The sequence below is a fragment of the Saimiri boliviensis genome, chromosome 13 (assembly GCF_048565385.1).
Source record: "Saimiri boliviensis isolate mSaiBol1 chromosome 13, mSaiBol1.pri, whole genome shotgun sequence".
NCBI classification, from domain to species: Eukaryota; Metazoa; Chordata; class Mammalia; order Primates; family Cebidae; genus Saimiri; species Saimiri boliviensis.
In genome coordinates, this window is record NC_133461.1 from 20,287,501 (window position 1) to 20,304,630 (window position 17,130).

General features: G+C 45.2%; 1 protein-coding gene across 5 annotated transcripts in view; it reads left to right on the plus strand.

Moving 5' to 3' along the window:
* The window catches only part of ALPK2 (alpha kinase 2), a 143,752-nt gene that overhangs the window by 1,178 nt on the left and 125,444 nt on the right, over nt 1–17,130 (plus strand). For 3 of the 5 annotated variants that reach the window (XM_074383348.1, XM_074383349.1, XM_074383345.1), the window contains exons 2-3: nt 12,214–12,268; nt 16,902–17,029. In XM_074383348.1, the coding sequence (XP_074239449.1) occupies nt 16,921–17,029 (109 nt within the window). In that variant the 5' untranslated portion in view covers nt 12,214–12,268; nt 16,902–16,920. Of the gene's footprint in view, nt 1–12,213; nt 12,269–14,568; nt 14,678–16,901; nt 17,030–17,130 lie in introns of all 5 variants that reach the window. The other 2 variants (XM_074383346.1, XM_074383347.1) reach the window with 2 other exon arrangements.

Consider the following 17,130-nt stretch of genomic DNA (forward strand, 5'->3'; position numbering starts at 1 on the left):
ACGGCATTTAGAGCTGCCTCTGCTGTAATTATTTCCTTTCCGCAACCTTTTCCTTATGTAAAGGTAGCCTTTATTTCTAAAGATTAATTAACCAGGAATGGTAATTCCAGAGATATGTGATATGTTTTACAATTCTATATCAACTAAGGACAAATTGAAGGAGTGTTTTTGCGGTGTGGCTTCTGAATTGAAGCCAAGGATGTTGAGGGCTACCTTCCGAGTCAACAACCTCACAAATCCTGTATTGAAAAGTATGGATAGCCAATGACCATGTTCAGATCTTGGAAATCAGGATTTGAAATAAACTAAATGTACTTTAGCTCCCAAATTACATTGTCCTTTCGATGTTTTTACCATTCAGTCACAACTTGGGGAAAATTTTAAGTAGGGCAGGGTTCCTATTGTCATTACCTGCAAAGTTTTTTCTCCTCCAATTTGATGAGTTTTAACAGCCTCATGAACACTCGCGTGTAGCTATTAGCTCCTGTGATGAGGATGCAGTTGAGTTAGTATCTTACTCTGGATGGAGGTGAGAGAAGCAGGGGAGGTTCTGAGAAAGGAAGCTCAGGCTTCAGTCATATTTGGAATTGACTCCTAACTTTAGCATAACTTTTCAACCTGTTTGAACCCAAGTTTACTCATCTGTACAATGGTAACAGTATTCACTTTAACAAGATTGTTGGAGGATTAGATGAATAAATACACCTAAAGTATCTGTCGAATCATAGTTTCTCAACAAAAGTTAGTTTTTCACATTAGTTAATTAAAAGGTTCTCTTTTTTTTTGCTAAAACTTTAGAATACTACCATAATATAATATAAACTAAATAAAAACTATACAGTATCAGTATCAGTGCAATAATTAAACATAACACAATTAGATTATTTGAGAAAAATTCTATACTTGGAAACAATGTGTTTGAAAACAAAGTAAGAAAAAAAATTATATTTTAGAACGTATCCATGATAAATAAGAAAAAAATTTTTTTTTAACTGAAAATGATTGATGGATAATTGATGCTTATTATCTAAAAGCAGAAGTAGAGATTTATCAACATCTGGGAATGCTTTTCAATACATAACTGTACCATATTTAAACATGACTGTTTGGGAATTCATAGTAATGAAGGTCTGTGATTATGATGAAAACTAAGGCACACACCCAGCCTTTTTTCAAAGATTATAGTCAAGGCTTGCATTGAGAGAGGTGGGGGTGGGAGTGGAGGTGAAAGCTCTCCAAGTGGACTTGCCATAGGCAGAGCTGAGCAGGGACAGAAGCTCTGGGTCAACTCAGAAGTGTAGTCTCCAGGCTAGGGACTGCACTGTGAGCTAGACCTGCGCGGGGTCAGTGATAAAAGCACACAATGAATACGGAGAAAGGCCAGTCAGGGATGGGAGTGAGCAGACAAGATTCACAAATGGGCTTGTGGGCTAGCTCCGAGAACTTTATCAGACATCTTTCTCACTGCCCCTAGTTTTTACTGAGACACCCCACAGCTTTTTCTCAGGCACATTAGAATACCCTGATACATTCTTCGCCTCGGTTATAGACAGGTTCACAGGGAACTCAGGTTATGTTATTCTGGGTTGAATGCTGCCAAGAAGAAAAATTGAAAATGCAAACATGTAAAGCAACTTGGGAGAAGGTGATCATATTGTCTTACGGTTGGCGAAAATGAAAGAATAGACACTTGACCTACATCCAAGAAAACATTTTAACTTGTTTCAAGCCCTTATTGGGATTTCTGCTTATGCATGCCCACCTGGCACAGCCCAAATAGACAAAAACGATCAGGAGATTTCAGACATCAGCTTGAAGAGACAGGCATCACATTGAAGAGAAGCTCAGTCCCAGATAGTTCAGGTCTGGATCACAGCACCCTCCTTCCCGAGGGCCAGCGCCTCCGCTGCTATCCTCACATCTCAGCTGCACAACTCACCTTGATTTTCACTTGATCTTCAACCCTGCTGTTAGACAGCCAGGCTCATGTGCTCCCCAACCTCTAATTTAAGACCTTCCTCTGAGTCCAGTGGTTCTTAAACTTTCAAGTGCAACAGAATCTAAAGAGCTTGTTAAGATAAAGGTTGCTGGGCTCCACCCCCAGAGTTTCCGATTCTGAAGTTTCCAAGAATTTGCATCTTTTCCTTGTTCCCAGGTGATGCTGATGGCATGGTCCAGGTTCATTCTGAGAACCATGGCTGTAGCCATTTCTTCGGCCTGTAGTTCCTGAGGAAAACCTAGTCATACTTAATCTTTTCAATCACCAAATTTGCCTTACTTCTCGGGGGGGTGCCAGTGACACAGATACCGTGTGCTAGTGCTGTGGACATAAAAGGTTAGCACGGCAGGTGCCTTGAGGGAAGCAGGTTACAGTCTAGCTGCGGGGGGTGACAATGAGCGCGAGGAAAACACACTGAAGCTAATGTTCTCAAGTTTTTAGGGGGCTTTTTTTTTTTTTCTTTTTTACAGCTGAGGATATCAGGGAAGCCTTCAAAGAGAAACTTGCATCTGAGCTAGGGGTTTGAAAACCCAGTGGGGTTTTTGAACAGATTGAGATGGAAGGTGGTCCTTCTATGTATAGAAAATCCAGAAAAACAAAATAAAAACACGGAGGGCAGAAAGACAAGGGATGAATATGAAAACCAGAAATGAGATTGGTTGGGCTATGCTTTTCATACTTCTTCTCCCCCGCCTTCTTGATGACGAAAGAATTGTTGAGAATTAGATGGCTTTGATTAAGCCATTTAATCTTCAATTCACTACTTCTGTCAATTACTTGGTCATAACTTGGTGTCCAACACAGAAATCTGGAATGGAGAGGCGAACGTAGGAATTTCAGGTACTGTGGGCCAATGAGGAGATGGTATGCCTTTAGAAGCAACAAAGAAATCAACTTGGCCGGGTCTGGTAGCTCATGCCTGTAATCCCAGAACTTTGGGAGGCCTAGGTGAGTGGATCACGAGGTCAGGAGTTTGAGACCAGCCTGGCCAACACGGTGAAACCTCATCTCTACTGAAAATACAAAATTAGCTGGGCATGGTGGCATATCCCTGTAATCCCAGCTACTTGAGAGGCTGAGGCAGGAGAATTGCTTGAACCCGGGAGGCAGAGGGGTTGCAGTGACCTGAAATTGTGCCATTGTGCTCCAGCCTGGGGCACAAGAGTGAAACTCTGTCTCCAAAAAAAAACAAAAAACAAACAAACAAACAAAAAAAACCAACTCAAATTAGATTAATCAGTAACAGGGATTTATTGCTCACACCATGGAAGAAATCAGGAGTTTGGTCAGGACTGCGCTGTTTCTCTGCATTTCTGGAAGCTCTGCTCATCTCTGTTTTGGCTCTATCAGGCCAGCTTTAGCACAGCCTCAAGATAGCTATCGGTCTCCACTGAAGTCCACAGGCCTCCCTTTTTCTGTAGATGACAGAGTGGACAACCTAAGCTTTGCACTGACTGGGTCACCCCGAACTACTTTTTGGAGAGTACCACGTGATTGGCTTAAACTCTGGTTTATGACTCAATCAGTCAGCAAGAGCACCACAGTTTAGACCAATCAGAGCCACCCAAGCAGGAAGGGTGAGATCTCACCAACCGAGTCCCTGCGCTGCTGAGTGACGGGAGAGGCTTCGTTGCCAGAACAAGTGAATGGCCACTTCAGGAGATTTTAGATATTTTGGAAAAAGACCTCTAAAATCATACCATCTCTTCCCTTAGTCATAAAGTTAGCCATGGGGAACATTTATGCTTTAAAGATTCAGATATTATTGCTAAAGGTAAGCCAGGAAAAATTTAAAAAGAAATTAGGATGGGCATGCTTTAAAGTTCAGCTCAGGCAAGTTAAAATGTTCTTCCACAGAACAGACCTGCCTCGGAAATGGAATGAACCAGCCAGGCATGGTAACATGAGCAACTCGTAATCCCAGCACTCTGGGAGGCCAGCACGGGCAGATCACTTGAGGTCAGGAATTTGAGGCCAGCCTGACTAACATGGCAAAACCCTGTCTCTACTAAAAATACAAAAATTAGCCAGGCATGTAAACCCAGCTATTCAGGAGGCTGAGGTGGGAGGATCGCTTGAGGCCAGGGGGCGGGGGTTGCAGTGAGCCGAGATTGTGTCACTGCATTCCAGCCAGGTAAAAGAGTGAGAACCTATCGCAAAAGAAATAAAAATAAACGGAATGAACCATTGGCTATAGTACTACACCCCCCAGCCCTTTTTATTGGATGTGATGTTCCTTATCTGTAAGGCACACTTTATTTATTAGAACAAGATTAGATAAAGAACCATTAAACACTTCTGTATTGGGAGGCGGAGGTGGGTGGGGGGATCGCGTGAGCCCAGGAGTTTGAGACTAGCCTGGGCAACACATCTCTATTAAAAAAATATTCTGGAAATAAGGCAAGTGGAGGCATTATGTTAAAGTGTTCCCCTAAGACACTGACACTCTGACTGACGGGCTTGAAGGATGAGGACAGAAGGTGGCCGAGATCAGACGGCCACTCTCCTGCAAACATCTTCCCTGTCCCCACGCTGCTGATTTTTTTCTGAATGAACTTGCTGAGACATTGTTAGTTCAGCATAATGAGTTCAGGCTCAGTTAACTACACTCAGGTTTGGTCTTATTTTTGTCAGGGGAGAGGGGAGTGAGACAGAAGAGAGCCTAAGATTTTCCAGAGTGTCCCCTGTATCCTCTGAGGCCAGAAATTCCACAGCATTTCACCTCTTGGTCGCACTGAAAGTCAACATTCTCTTCGGGAGGATCAGTTGGAGTTGCTTTGGAGTTTCTCATTACAGGGGAATGAGCGTGGGAACGTCGGGAGCCTGGGCAAATGCGGAGGACAAAGGGAAAACACGCCAGAGAGAGGCTTTTGTTACTATGAAGTATTTGTGAGGACACGGATGACACATTCCTGGATTGGACACAGCAATCGGCCCGTGACACGCAGCTTCAAACCAAAGTGATGTTAACCGGTTAACTCAGGAAAGTGCGTCCGATTACAGCACCGTCACACTTTGTATGTTTATAGCACCATAAGTTCTCTCTTCCCTGTCTTTGCCCTGATAGGTAAGAGAATGTTTCCTTTCAATGCAGTGCATGGAAAATTAGAATTGAGAAACCTGGACTCTGTCACTAACAAGCTGTGTGACCTTGGAAATGTCACCTAACCCATCTGTTTCAGGTGGGTTTTTCACTTGTAAAATTGGGGCGGTACTAAATTCTCACAAAGGTTTTATTTATAGTTGTGTGTATTTATTTATTTAAGACAGTGTCTCACTTTGTCGGCCAGGCTGGGGTATAGTGACGTGATCTCAGTTCACTGCAACCTCTGTCTCCTGGGCTCAAGCAATTCTCCTGCCTCAGCCTCCCGAGTAGTTAGGATTACAGGTGTGTGCCACCGTGCGCAACTAATTTTTGTATTTTTAGTACAGATGGGCTTTCACCATGTTGGCTAGGCTGGTCTGAACTCCTGACCTCAGGTGATCCACCTGCCTTGGCCTCCCAAAGCCCTGGGATTATAGGAGTGAGCCACTGTGGCCTCACACAGGTTTTATTTAACTTTGAGCTTCCCCCCAACCCCCTCACAAAGATTGGAAACTGCCACATATTTTAAACAGCAGGGGAGAGAAGCGTCAGTGGAAAGACTCTTCCACCTAAAATAAATTCAAAACAAATCCAGAAGAGCTGCTGCCAGCCCAGTATTCACCATGTCTATGTGACAAATTGTGCACCCAACACACTGTAGGGAACATGGAGGTGCTCACTATTATTATTGAAAAGTTAGCTTTTACTTATTAGGTAAGATATATAAATTCAAGGTATCTAGAAAGATATACAAAGACTATCACTGTCCCCAAGTGGCATGACTTCTTTTCTCCCAACACTTAGGCCTTCTCCCAGGAGCAAGTAAGCTACCACTTTCTTGTGTGTTTCTAGTCAATATATGCATAAACAAGTATATTAGATTCCTTTCTCCTCCTCCTCATCCTTCGTCTTTGCTTATAAAAGTGATCACATTCCCTGCACTAATATACATTGTTTATTGAATGTATCCTGGAGATTATTCCATATCAGTGCATACAGAACTGTCTCTCTCCCTCTCTCCCTCTCTCTCTCTCCCTCTCTCTCTCTTCCTCTCTTTCTCTCTCTTTTTCGAGATAGGGTCTTACTTTGTTGCCCATACTGGAGTCCAGTGGTGCCCTCACACCTCATTGCAGCTTCAACCTCCCAGGCTCAAACCATCCTCCTGGTTCAGTCTCCTGAGCAGCTGGAACTACAGGCATGCGCCATCACACCCAGCTAAGTTTTGTATTTTTGGTAGAGATGGGGTTTTATCATGTTGCCCAGGTGGATCTTGAACTCCTGGGCTCAAGTGATCCACCTGCCTTGGCCTCTCAAAGTGCTGGGATTACAGGCAGGAGCCACTATGTCTGGCCTATCTCATTTTTTAAAAATGTCCATTGTTGTTAACAAAATAAAAACATTCCATTTCTCTCTCTGTTTTGTTTTGTTTTGTTTTTTTTTTTTTTTGAGATGGAGCTTTGCTCTTGTTGCCCAGGTTGGAATGCAATGGACCGATCTTGGCTCACTGCAACCTCTGCCTGCCAGTTCAAGTGATTCTCCTGCTTCAGCCTCCCAAGTAGCTGGGATTACAGGCATGCGCCACCACGCCTGGCTAATTTTGTATTTTTAGTAGAGACAGGGTTTTTCCATGTTGGTCAGGCTGGCCTCTAACTCCCACCCTCAGATGATCTGCCCACCTTGGCCTCCCAAATTGCTGGGATTACAGGCATAAGCCACCACGCCTGGCCTGAAAACAAGATTCCATTCTTTAGATACACAATAACCAGATTCCTACTGACAGACATTTAGCTTTTGCTATCACAAGCAACACCACAGTGAATTTAGTAGGTGCTCATTAAGTGTTTGTCTCCTTGCTTCTATTTTGAAAATTAACTTTATAAAGGCATATTTGTATATCATGTAATTCACCCTAAGTGTTAATTAAATGCAATGATTTTTTTTTTAAAGCAAATCTACCAGGTTGGGCAATCATCACCATAGAATCATCTTAGAATATTGTTATCACCCCAAAACATCCCTCAGACACATTTATTATTAGCATTCTCTGCACTGCCCTCAGCTCCAGCATCCACTGATCTACTTTCTGTCTTTATAGTTTCTACTGGACACTTCATATAAATAGAAGTATATAGTATGTGGTCTCTTGTGTATGGCTTCTTTCATTGGGCATACTGAGAATGTTTTTGAGGTTCATCTGTGTCATACTATGTATCCATAGTTTTATTCTGAGATGGAGTTTTGCTCTGTTGCCCAAGCTGGGGTGCAATGGCGCAGTCATGGCTCTCTGCAACCTTTGCCTCCAGGATTCAAGCAATTCTCTTGTCTTGGCCTCCCAAGTAGGTGAGATTACAAGCTCCCGCCACCACGCTGAGCTAATTTTTGTATGTTTTAGTAGAGACAGGTTTCACCCTCTTGGCTAGGCTGGTCTTGAACTCCCAACCTCAGGTGATCCACCCACCTCAGCCTCCCAGAGTGCTGGGATAACAGATGTGAGCCACTGTGCCTCGCTGGATCCATAGTTGTTCTTTGTTATTGCTTGGTGGTATTCCATCGTATTGCTGCGCCACATTCTGTCTACCCATTTAGTAGTTGGGCCGTTAGGTTATTTCCAGTAGATGTTTCGGTTGTTTCCAGTTTTTGGCTATTATGAATAATCCCACGAAGGACATTTGGTACAAGTCTTTGTGTGAATATACATTTTTATTTCTCTTGGGAAAATGCCTCAGAGGGGAATTGCTGGGTCATTTGGTAAATTTATGTTTAACTTTGAAACCTGTTTCCCACTTAGCAAAAAAAAAAAAAAAAAAAAAAAAAAAGAGCAGCTTGCTGCCAGTGCTGAGTTTTACGTAAACACGCTCTTTAAGGCTGAAGCAAATTTGACTGACTTTCAATGAGAGACAACAGTATTCTCGGGGCAAAAGGGAAATGGGTTAAGAAACTGCCAAAGTGTTTTCCAAACTGTCTGTGCCACTTGTACATTCCCACCAGCAACGAATGAGCGTTCTTGTTCCTTTCCACATCCTCACTAATATTCCACTCCGGCAAACCTGGACTCAGGTTTCAGCTCTGCCACTTGCAGGCTGTGAGAAATTATGCTTCTTACACCGATCTTTAGAAGGGACTGAAGTTTCCAAGTCATTAGCTGTGAAATAGCAAAGAATACCCACCCAGCAGGTTCACTATGATGATGAAATACGATTGTGTCTGTGAAGTGCCCGCCTTGGGCATGGCACACGCACCTGAAATGCGTTACGTGTTTCTCCCCACAGCGTTTGCCTTCCCCACCATGCAATTTACAGAAACCATCTCTGGAGAAGCTTCCCTAACTAACACAGGACTGGGTATTAGGTGACAGTGGGTGTGGTGTCCAAATCTACAGTAACCGAGATGGCAAATTCAGGAAGACAATTGCTATTGGATTAGGCTGGGTAATCAGAACTAATCCCTCCTGTCCCCACTGGGTAGGCGCCTTGACTGCTGGCTTTCCTGCCAGCTCCACAAGAGCTGGTTACCCGTGGTCTGCTTCTGGGCTGTGACCTCTTTCCTGATCCTTTTAGCTGACAGCAGGCTTTCTGGTGACAGCAGCCATGTGACTTGCTGGCTATTGGCGGTGGGGGGTTGCAGGGAAGGCAGGGGAAGGGGATGTGGATGAGTCAAAATAAAACGACACCACCTGAGTGTTTTAAATGTTCAAATCACGCTCCTATAGCCTTTGTTCTCCACGATTTGAGAGAAATACATTATTTTTGTAGTCTTGCCAATGTTAAACCCAAAGCCACTGATGCAGCTAACACTTACATAGTGCTCACTTTATATACTATTCAGAAGAGCATTACACAGACGGACTCAACTTCCATAACAGTCAAATGAATAGACACTGCTATGATCTTAGTTTTATAGAAGTGACTGAGGTGGGGAGACGATCAGCTAGTGAGTGGCGGAGCTGAGATTTGAGCCTGGGCAGCAGGTGCTGGAATCCACGCCCCACATCATGACATCACTCTGTTACCTGTTAAGGGTCCTGCTCACTTTGGAGTAGCTATTAAAATGTGCTATGTGGGCCAGATGCAGTGGCTCACGCCTGTAATCCCAGCACTTTGGGAGGCCGAGGTGGGTGGATTAAAAAGTCAGGAGAACGAGACCATCCTGGCTAATATGGAGAAACCCCATCTCTACTAAAAGTACAAAAAAATTAGCCAGGCATGGTGGTGTGCTCCTGTAATCCCAGCTACCAGGGAGGCTGAGGCAGGAGAATCGCTTGAATCTGGGAGGCAGAGGTTACAGTGAGCCGAGATCATGCCACTGCACTCCAGCCTGGGCAACCAGAGTGAAACTCGATCTCAAAAAAAATTTTTTAAATGTGATATGTAAATATTCTTCTCTCTGGTAATTCTATTTCTTGACATCTAAGGATGTCACTGGAAATATAAAATACTTCAGCCAAGCAATACATCAATACAAGAGCAGAAAGGTTAAGCAGATATTGCCATACCATGAAATACTAATATCTAGCAGCTTTCGAAAACGGGTAGAGAGCCTTATGGATTGGGTTGACACTGTAAGATTGCCAAAACTTATTAATTAAGCAAAATAAGCCAATTACCAACAAAGTATGTACCATACATACCAACATATTTACCATTCATGCCATACATTCAACAAACTTATTATATATATAGATGGTTATATATGTAATGAATAGAAAAAATTGTCTGAAAGGATACCAGATCCTTCCTCTTGGTAGAGAACTGAGATAGAGAGATGCTGACTTTACCTTTATACGTATTTTTAAGACCATAAATGTATCCACTCCACTATGATCTGTATAATTAAAGGTAAATAAAACGTTTAAAAAGAAAGAAATTGGCTGGGCACAGTGGCTCACACCTGCCAGCACTTTGGGAGGCTGAGGTGGCCAGATCACTTGAGGCCAGGAGTTTGAGACCAGCCTGGCCAACATGGTGAAACCCCATCACTACTGAAAATACAAAAATTAGCTGGGCGTGGTGTTGCATGCCTGTAATCCCAGATGCTCAGGAGGCTGAGGCAGGAAAATCGCTTGAACCCAGGAGGCAGAGGTTGCAGTGAGCTGAGATGGCACCACTGCACTCCAGCATGGGTGACAGGGTGAGACTCTCTCCCAATAAATAAAGAAATGCAAATACGAATAAAAGAAAGAAACTTGCCACGATCCACTGTTCAGGGAAAATCTCTCTTAAACCATTTTTATCTCTGTTCTCCCACCACCACAACAATCACCAACACGGAGGAGGAGGGAGACTCCTGTGACCAACGTTGTGGTGGATTTGCCTCTACGCCAAGCTGCAGGCACTGCGGGGTGTTCTCAGATTCAGTTCCAACACAGTCTACCTGGAGATAGTGTCAGATCCCACAGGTTGTGAGCTTAGTCCCCAAGGCTACTCCTCACCCACCCTGAACCCTCGGAACACCAGCTGCAAGTCGAGGCTTCCAGAACTTCTGACTCACTGGCTTCAAGTTGGGGTTCCCACAATCCCCTCTTTGGGCTAAATTAATTTGCTAGAGTAGCTCACAGAACTCAGGGAAACACATTTACTGGTTTATTACAAAGGTTTTTTTTTTTTTTTTTTTTTTTATTATGTCAAAGGACATTTCAGTGCTATTTTATTTTTATTTTTTTGAGGTGGAGTCTCTCTCTGTTGCCCAGGCTGGAATGCAGTGGCAAGATCTCGGCTCACTGCAGCCTCCGCCTCCCGGTTCAAGCGATTCTCCTGCCTCAGCCTCCTGAGTAGCTGGAATTACAGGCATGTGCCACCACGCCCAGCTAATCTTTTTTTTTTTTGTCCTTTTAGTAGAGACGGGGTTTCACCATGTTAACCAGGATGGTCTCGATCTCTTAACTTTACCTTGGCCTCCCAAAGTGCAGGGATTACAGGCGTGAGCCACTGCGCCCTTAGAAAGGTGGTTTTAAGGATAGAAGTAGACAGCAGAGATCCATAGGGCAATTTGCAGGAGCTTCTGTCCCCATGGAGTTGGGATGCGCCACCCTCCCGGCATCTGGATGAGTTCTTCACCTCCTTTCAGCCTCCATGTGTTCAGCTCTCTGGAGGCTCACCCAATCCTGTCCTTTTGGGTTTCTATGGAGGCTTCACTACAGAGGCACGATTGACAACCATGCAGAAACGTGGACAAAAACACCTGATCGGAACCCAGCAAGGCCTGTCCAGATTTTTCTGGACATTCTTTTCTCTGTGTGGCATTCTTTCCTCTAGGGCAGGCGTCCCCAACCTTTTTACACAGGGGGCCAGTTCACTGTCCCTCAGACCGTTGGAGGGCCGCCACATACTGTGCTCCTCTCACTGACCACCAATGAAAGAGGTGCCCCTTCCTGAAGTGCGGCGGGGGGCCGGATACATGGCCTCAGGGGGCCGCATGCGGCCCGTGGGCCGTAGTTTGGGGACGCCTGCTCTAGGGCGTGGGGCAGGAATGAGGGTCTTTTGGAATGAGGGTCTTTTGACCACAAACAGAGTCCTACCTTGGAGGTCTCTGGAGGATAGAAGGTCACAGGTCACCGGAGGATAGAAGGTCAGAAAGAGAGATTCTGTTTCCTGAGGCCAAAAGTGCCCCAACATTATAACAAGGGATATGGGAGTTAGGAGCCAGGAACTGTGGATGGAAACCAGTACATATACAGTATATCCTAACACCATAACCACACAGTGAAAAAAGAAAAGAAAAGAAAAAAAGGCAAATCCAGCATTCTTTCTGTTTTTCCAAGGTCATCTGTGAAGCCTACCACAAACTCCTCCACTAATACCAGTAATTCAATATTGATTGTTCATTTCTAGCAGAGAATGAGAAATCTGTCATCAAGGGTTCTCACCTTCAGAGAAGCCACAAAACACGAGCCACAGCCTGACTTAACTGTCCTTTTCTTCTCGAGTACAGTCAGTGCTCTGTGGCTGAGGTATGTGGTCACCGAAATGACTATGTGAGTCAAATAGCGTGTGTTTGTCAGTATTTTCACAGGTGGGACAACACTGTCAGGAAGTCGTCACCTGGGGAGGAGTCACACATGACACAGAAGCTCCTCAACCTCAGCCCAGCTCTTGACAGCTGGATTTATCCTTTTCTCCTTCTCTATCCACAGCAGTGAGCTCCAGGAATGAGAATGAAAGGCCATATCCTGTAAATTACTATCACAGGTGAGAATTACACCCAGAAACATGTTTCCACATTCGCTGGTATATCACTTTAAAAAAGAATCATTGTGGTAACCCACAGCAGAAAAGGAAATTAATGAAACAAGTGAAGTCTTTCCTTATACTACACTGATTACCGTTATGAAAACCAGTTATGTAACAGATTTCTACAAGGAAATTGACATACATTATTCTAATCTTTAGACTGTTATTCTCTCCTTTTACAGATGAGAAGGTAGGCTCAATGCCTTGCCTTGTAATTGGCAAGGCTGGATGTAGATTTGTTCCTGGCAGGTGGCAAAGCCTGCACTGTGCTCACAGTTCTACGAGGCTTCCTGGTCAGGAGGGTGTTTTCTTGCTGTGAGAGCCGCCCTGCCCCTTACTGCCCTCCTCCATTTGAGTCACTTCCCTAGAAATGTGGAGAGTGGGGTAGTCATCCCTCTGTCTCAACAGTTGCTCCTACAAAGCATTGCTGATTGGCCATAAAAAGGAATGAAGTACTGATACAGGTGACAACATGGTCGAACCTCAAAAACATTATGTTAAGTGAAAACTTCTATTTATATAAAATGTCCAGAATAGGTCGGGCTCTGTGTCGTCTGCCTATAATCCCAGTACTTTGGGAAGCCAAGTGGGAGTGTTGCTTGAGCCCAGGCATTCAGGACCAGCCTGGCCAACGTTGTAAGACCCTGTCTCTACCAAAAAAGAAAAAATCTATAATAGACAAATACATAGAGACAGAATGTACATTAGTGATTGCCTTGGGCTGTGTGTGTTGGGGGTCGGGTAGAAATGGGGAGATGAGGAGGTAAAAGCAGTGTAGGAATTCTTTTTAGGGTAACGAGAGTGTTTAAAACGGATTGTGGTGAGGGTTGCACAATTGTGAATATACTGAAAGTCATTGAATTGTACACCTTAAATGAGTCAACTGTGTATGGTATGGTAATTATATCTCATTAAAGCTGTAAAAGAGCTGGGCATGGTGGCTCAAGCTTCTAGTCCCAGCTACTCAGGAGGCTGAGCTGGGAGGATGGCTTGAGTCCAGGCAAGACCAGCCTTGGGCTCGTGTTAAATCTAGTTTTTAAAAAATATCAGTTGGCATCAATTCCTCAACCACCAAATGTACTCGTAACCTAGTCTGGAATGGAGGAAACTATTTGCCATCTAGCAGATGAATCTTCTTCCTGTGCTGTGCAACTAATTTGCCATCTATGCTGAGAGGGGCTTTCTGAAATACTAAGCATATCAACCAGAGCCCCATGCCATCCAGCCTCTGCACAGCTACATTTAAGAAGTCCTATAACCAAAAAGAATTGGAAATGCAAATCATTTGTTAAAGAATGTCAAAAGGACCCAACTCACAACCACAATGCATAGTTGCTGAAGATCTGCGGTTCAGCCTCTCTTGCTCAGTCTTCCCCACCTGTCCCAGCAGCCATCAAACTCTCCAAACTCCCCTCTCAAACCTCTCTCCCATCCCGTGTCCTGCCCCACGCCCAAGCAGTTTTCTTTCTTTTCGATGCTACCATATGACTTCTTCAATGTTACAGCTCTTTCTACCCATCATGTGAATTATTTAACTTCAGGTTTAAGCAGGAAGCTGCTTCCTGCACACACTCTCCTTGAGGAAGGGAAGGCAGGGTGTTCTCCTAAATTAACTGGTTTTATTTTACTTATTTTTTTTTGAGTTGGAGTCTTGCTCTGTTGCCCAGGCTGGAGTGAGGTGGTGCGATCTCGGCTCACTGCAGCCTCTGCCTCCCAGGTTCAAGCAATTTTCCTGCCTCAGCCCCCCAAGTAGCTGGGAGTACAGGCCTGCTTTGCCACACCCAGTAATTTTTGTATTGTTAGTAGAGATGGCGTTTCGCCATGTTGGCCAGGATAGTCTTTACCGCCTGACCTCATGATCCACCTGCCTCATCCTCCCAAAGTGCTGGGATTACAGGCGTGAACCACGGTGCCTGGCCATTTAATTTATTTTTTAACCCTGATGTTTAGAGAGCAGAGGTGCTTTATGGAGGGCAATATGGAAACACTTTCTGGGAAATACGGTTCCCATCATATTTCTACACAGAACATATTGAAATTAAGGAGATGCTGTGGGAACTTCCAAAGCAGCAGGAATGATCTCAAAGGAAAGCACTGGAGGCATGTGTGAGCAGAGTGCTTCACGAGCAGTGTCTGCCAAGCAAGGAGGGACCATGGGCCAAGATCTGTGTCCTCACACGAGGCCCTGAGCCCAGAAGGGTGCAACCTCTGCCTTCCGGGTTCAAGCAATTCTTTTGCCTCAACCTTGTATTTTACAGATGCAGAGGCTGAGACTCAGAGAGGTTCAACAACTCGCTCAAGATCACACAGCTCAAGTGGTGGCTGCTCAGGGGCTGCCCTTCAGGGCCGTGCAGGCTGACACAGTGTGTAAGACACAGCTGGAGCTTTTTTTTTTTTTTTTTTTTTTTTTTTTGACACCAAGTCTCGCTCTGTAGCCCAGGCCGGAGTGCAGTGGTGCAATCTCGGCTCACTGCAACCTCTATCTCCCGGGTCCTGGTTCAAGCAATTCTCCTGCCTCCGTCTCCTGAGTATCTGGGATTATAGGAACGTACCACCATGCCCAGCTAATTTTTGTAATTGTAGTAGAGACAGGGTTTCACCATGTTGGCCAGGGTAGTTGTCTTGAACTCCTGACTTCATGATCCACCCACCTCAGCCTCCCAAAGTGCTGGGATTACAGGAGTGAGTCACCATGTCTGGCCGGGTGCTGCCTTTGGTTTAATGCTCCGTTGTTACCACCTTAAAAACCTTAATCCTGTTTGCACAAGGAACATCTCATTTTCATCTTGAACCGGGCCCTGCAAATTATGTTGCTCACCCTGCCACCGTGGCCAGGGTCCCCAAGCATCATCAGCCCTGCGCTCGGGTTCCTTCTCCCTCTACTCACTTCTGCTCATCAGATTTTTAGGTGCTGGTGAGACCTTGAACTGTCATCAGGGAACTTGTCTCTGACAACTCATCTCTCAGGGTATCAGAGACAATCTGGAAAAGTGGGAGGAAATAGGGAGGAATTGGTTCTAAATGGAGCTGCTACCGACACCCATATAGAAAAGGGTGTCCCCTTCGGCAATACAGCCGTGGCTGTTTCAATTTGGCCTCTCCTACCCTGGATTCAGCATGTCCAGTTCCTAACCGCCCCTTCCCTGTGCACGCTAACCACACTTCAGTGTGGTTCTTTTCTTTTTCTGAGCTCTGTGGTGTGGGAGAACAGCCTGCCATTGTGAAGAACTGGACGCTATCATTTAGACAGAGCTAAATGCATTTCGGAGCTCAGGGCTCCACAAAAGATGGGTCTGGCTGAGTGGAGCCAGCTTGTATCTGCCAGTAGCGTGGAAAGGGAAGGGTTCTCTGGATTCAGACCGACCTCGCCCTCAGGGCTGCCTCATTAGCTGTGCAAGTGGTGCCCTGCAAAGCTCCAGTGCTGTCTTACACACTGAAAGTGTCAGCCTGCACGGCCCTGAAAGCCAGCCCCAGGGTGGCTGCCGCTTGAGCTGAGAGATCTTGAGTGAGTTGTTGAACCTCTCTGAGTCTCTGGTTCCGCATTGGTAAAATGCAGGAGACATTAGAAACTATCCTTAGGTAACTTCAAAGAGATTAAGTGAAGTAACATATCTGGTGACTAATCAAGTGTTTAATGCCTGCTTGCATCAGTGAATACATGCTTGCTCAACAATGCGAGCCCAGTCCCTGCCTTCCCCTGGGACACCCATCTGGAGCTCAGAAGGAGCAGTCATATCCCAATTTCAAAATATCTCCTACCTGGAGATCATTTCAACCTAACCAACCTGTTTTTTAGAGCCAGAGACACATATACACTTTTTTGAGCACACTATGAACAGACTTTAAGAAGAGAAAGGGGCCAGGTGCGGTGGATCATGTCATAATCCCAGCACTTTGGGAGGCCAAAGCTGGTGGATCATGATGTCGGGAGTTCGAGACCAGCCTGACCAACATGGTGAAACCCCATCTCTACTAAAAATACAAAAAATTAGCCTGGCATGGTGGCACACGCCTGTAATTGCAGCTACTCAGGAGGCTGAGGTAGGAGAATCGCTTGAACCTGGGAGACAGAGGTTGCAGTAAGCTGAGATCACACCATTGCACTCCAGCCTGGGCGACAGAGCAAGACTTTATCTCAAGAAAAAAAAAAAAAAAAAAAAAAAAGGAAGAGGAATGAGAGGAGGTGGCACTAACCGTAGGCTCATGGGATGCCTCCCTCTCTGTTGGCGCTCTGGCTGCCCTGGGATCTGCCTAGGACAGTAGGACTCGTGGTTCTCAGTCAGGGCACCACCCCCACTCCCTGCAGTGTCTGCAGATATTTTTGATTGTCAGGCATGGAGGGGAGGGGGTGCTACTGGCATCTGGTGGGAAGAGGGCAGGGATGCGGCTAAACATCCTGCAATGCACAGGACATCCCTAAAACACAGACGGATCCAGGCCACCTGCCAGCAGCACCACAGCCTGGAAAGGCTGCCCAAGGCCACCAGCGTGGAATGAGCTGCCTGGGTGGCACCCTGTGGTTTCTGGGATTCCTAAGAACTCCAGAGAAATCCCAGGACAAATGGTGACGTTGGGAATTTTCATTTTTCAGATTCGTGTGGCATGAAAGGATGACAGACTCCAAAGGGCCCCAGAGGCGCCTGCTGTGTTTTTTATCTACGTTGCTTTCCCAGAAGGTTCCTGAGAAGTCAGACGCTGTGCTTCGCTGCATAATATCTGGTAACCATCGCTAGATTAGCTAGGTAGCCTCTAAAATCTCCCTGCATATCAGGTTTCTTGGCTCACAAATGCATTACTAAAACATCATTTGGGAAAATTAC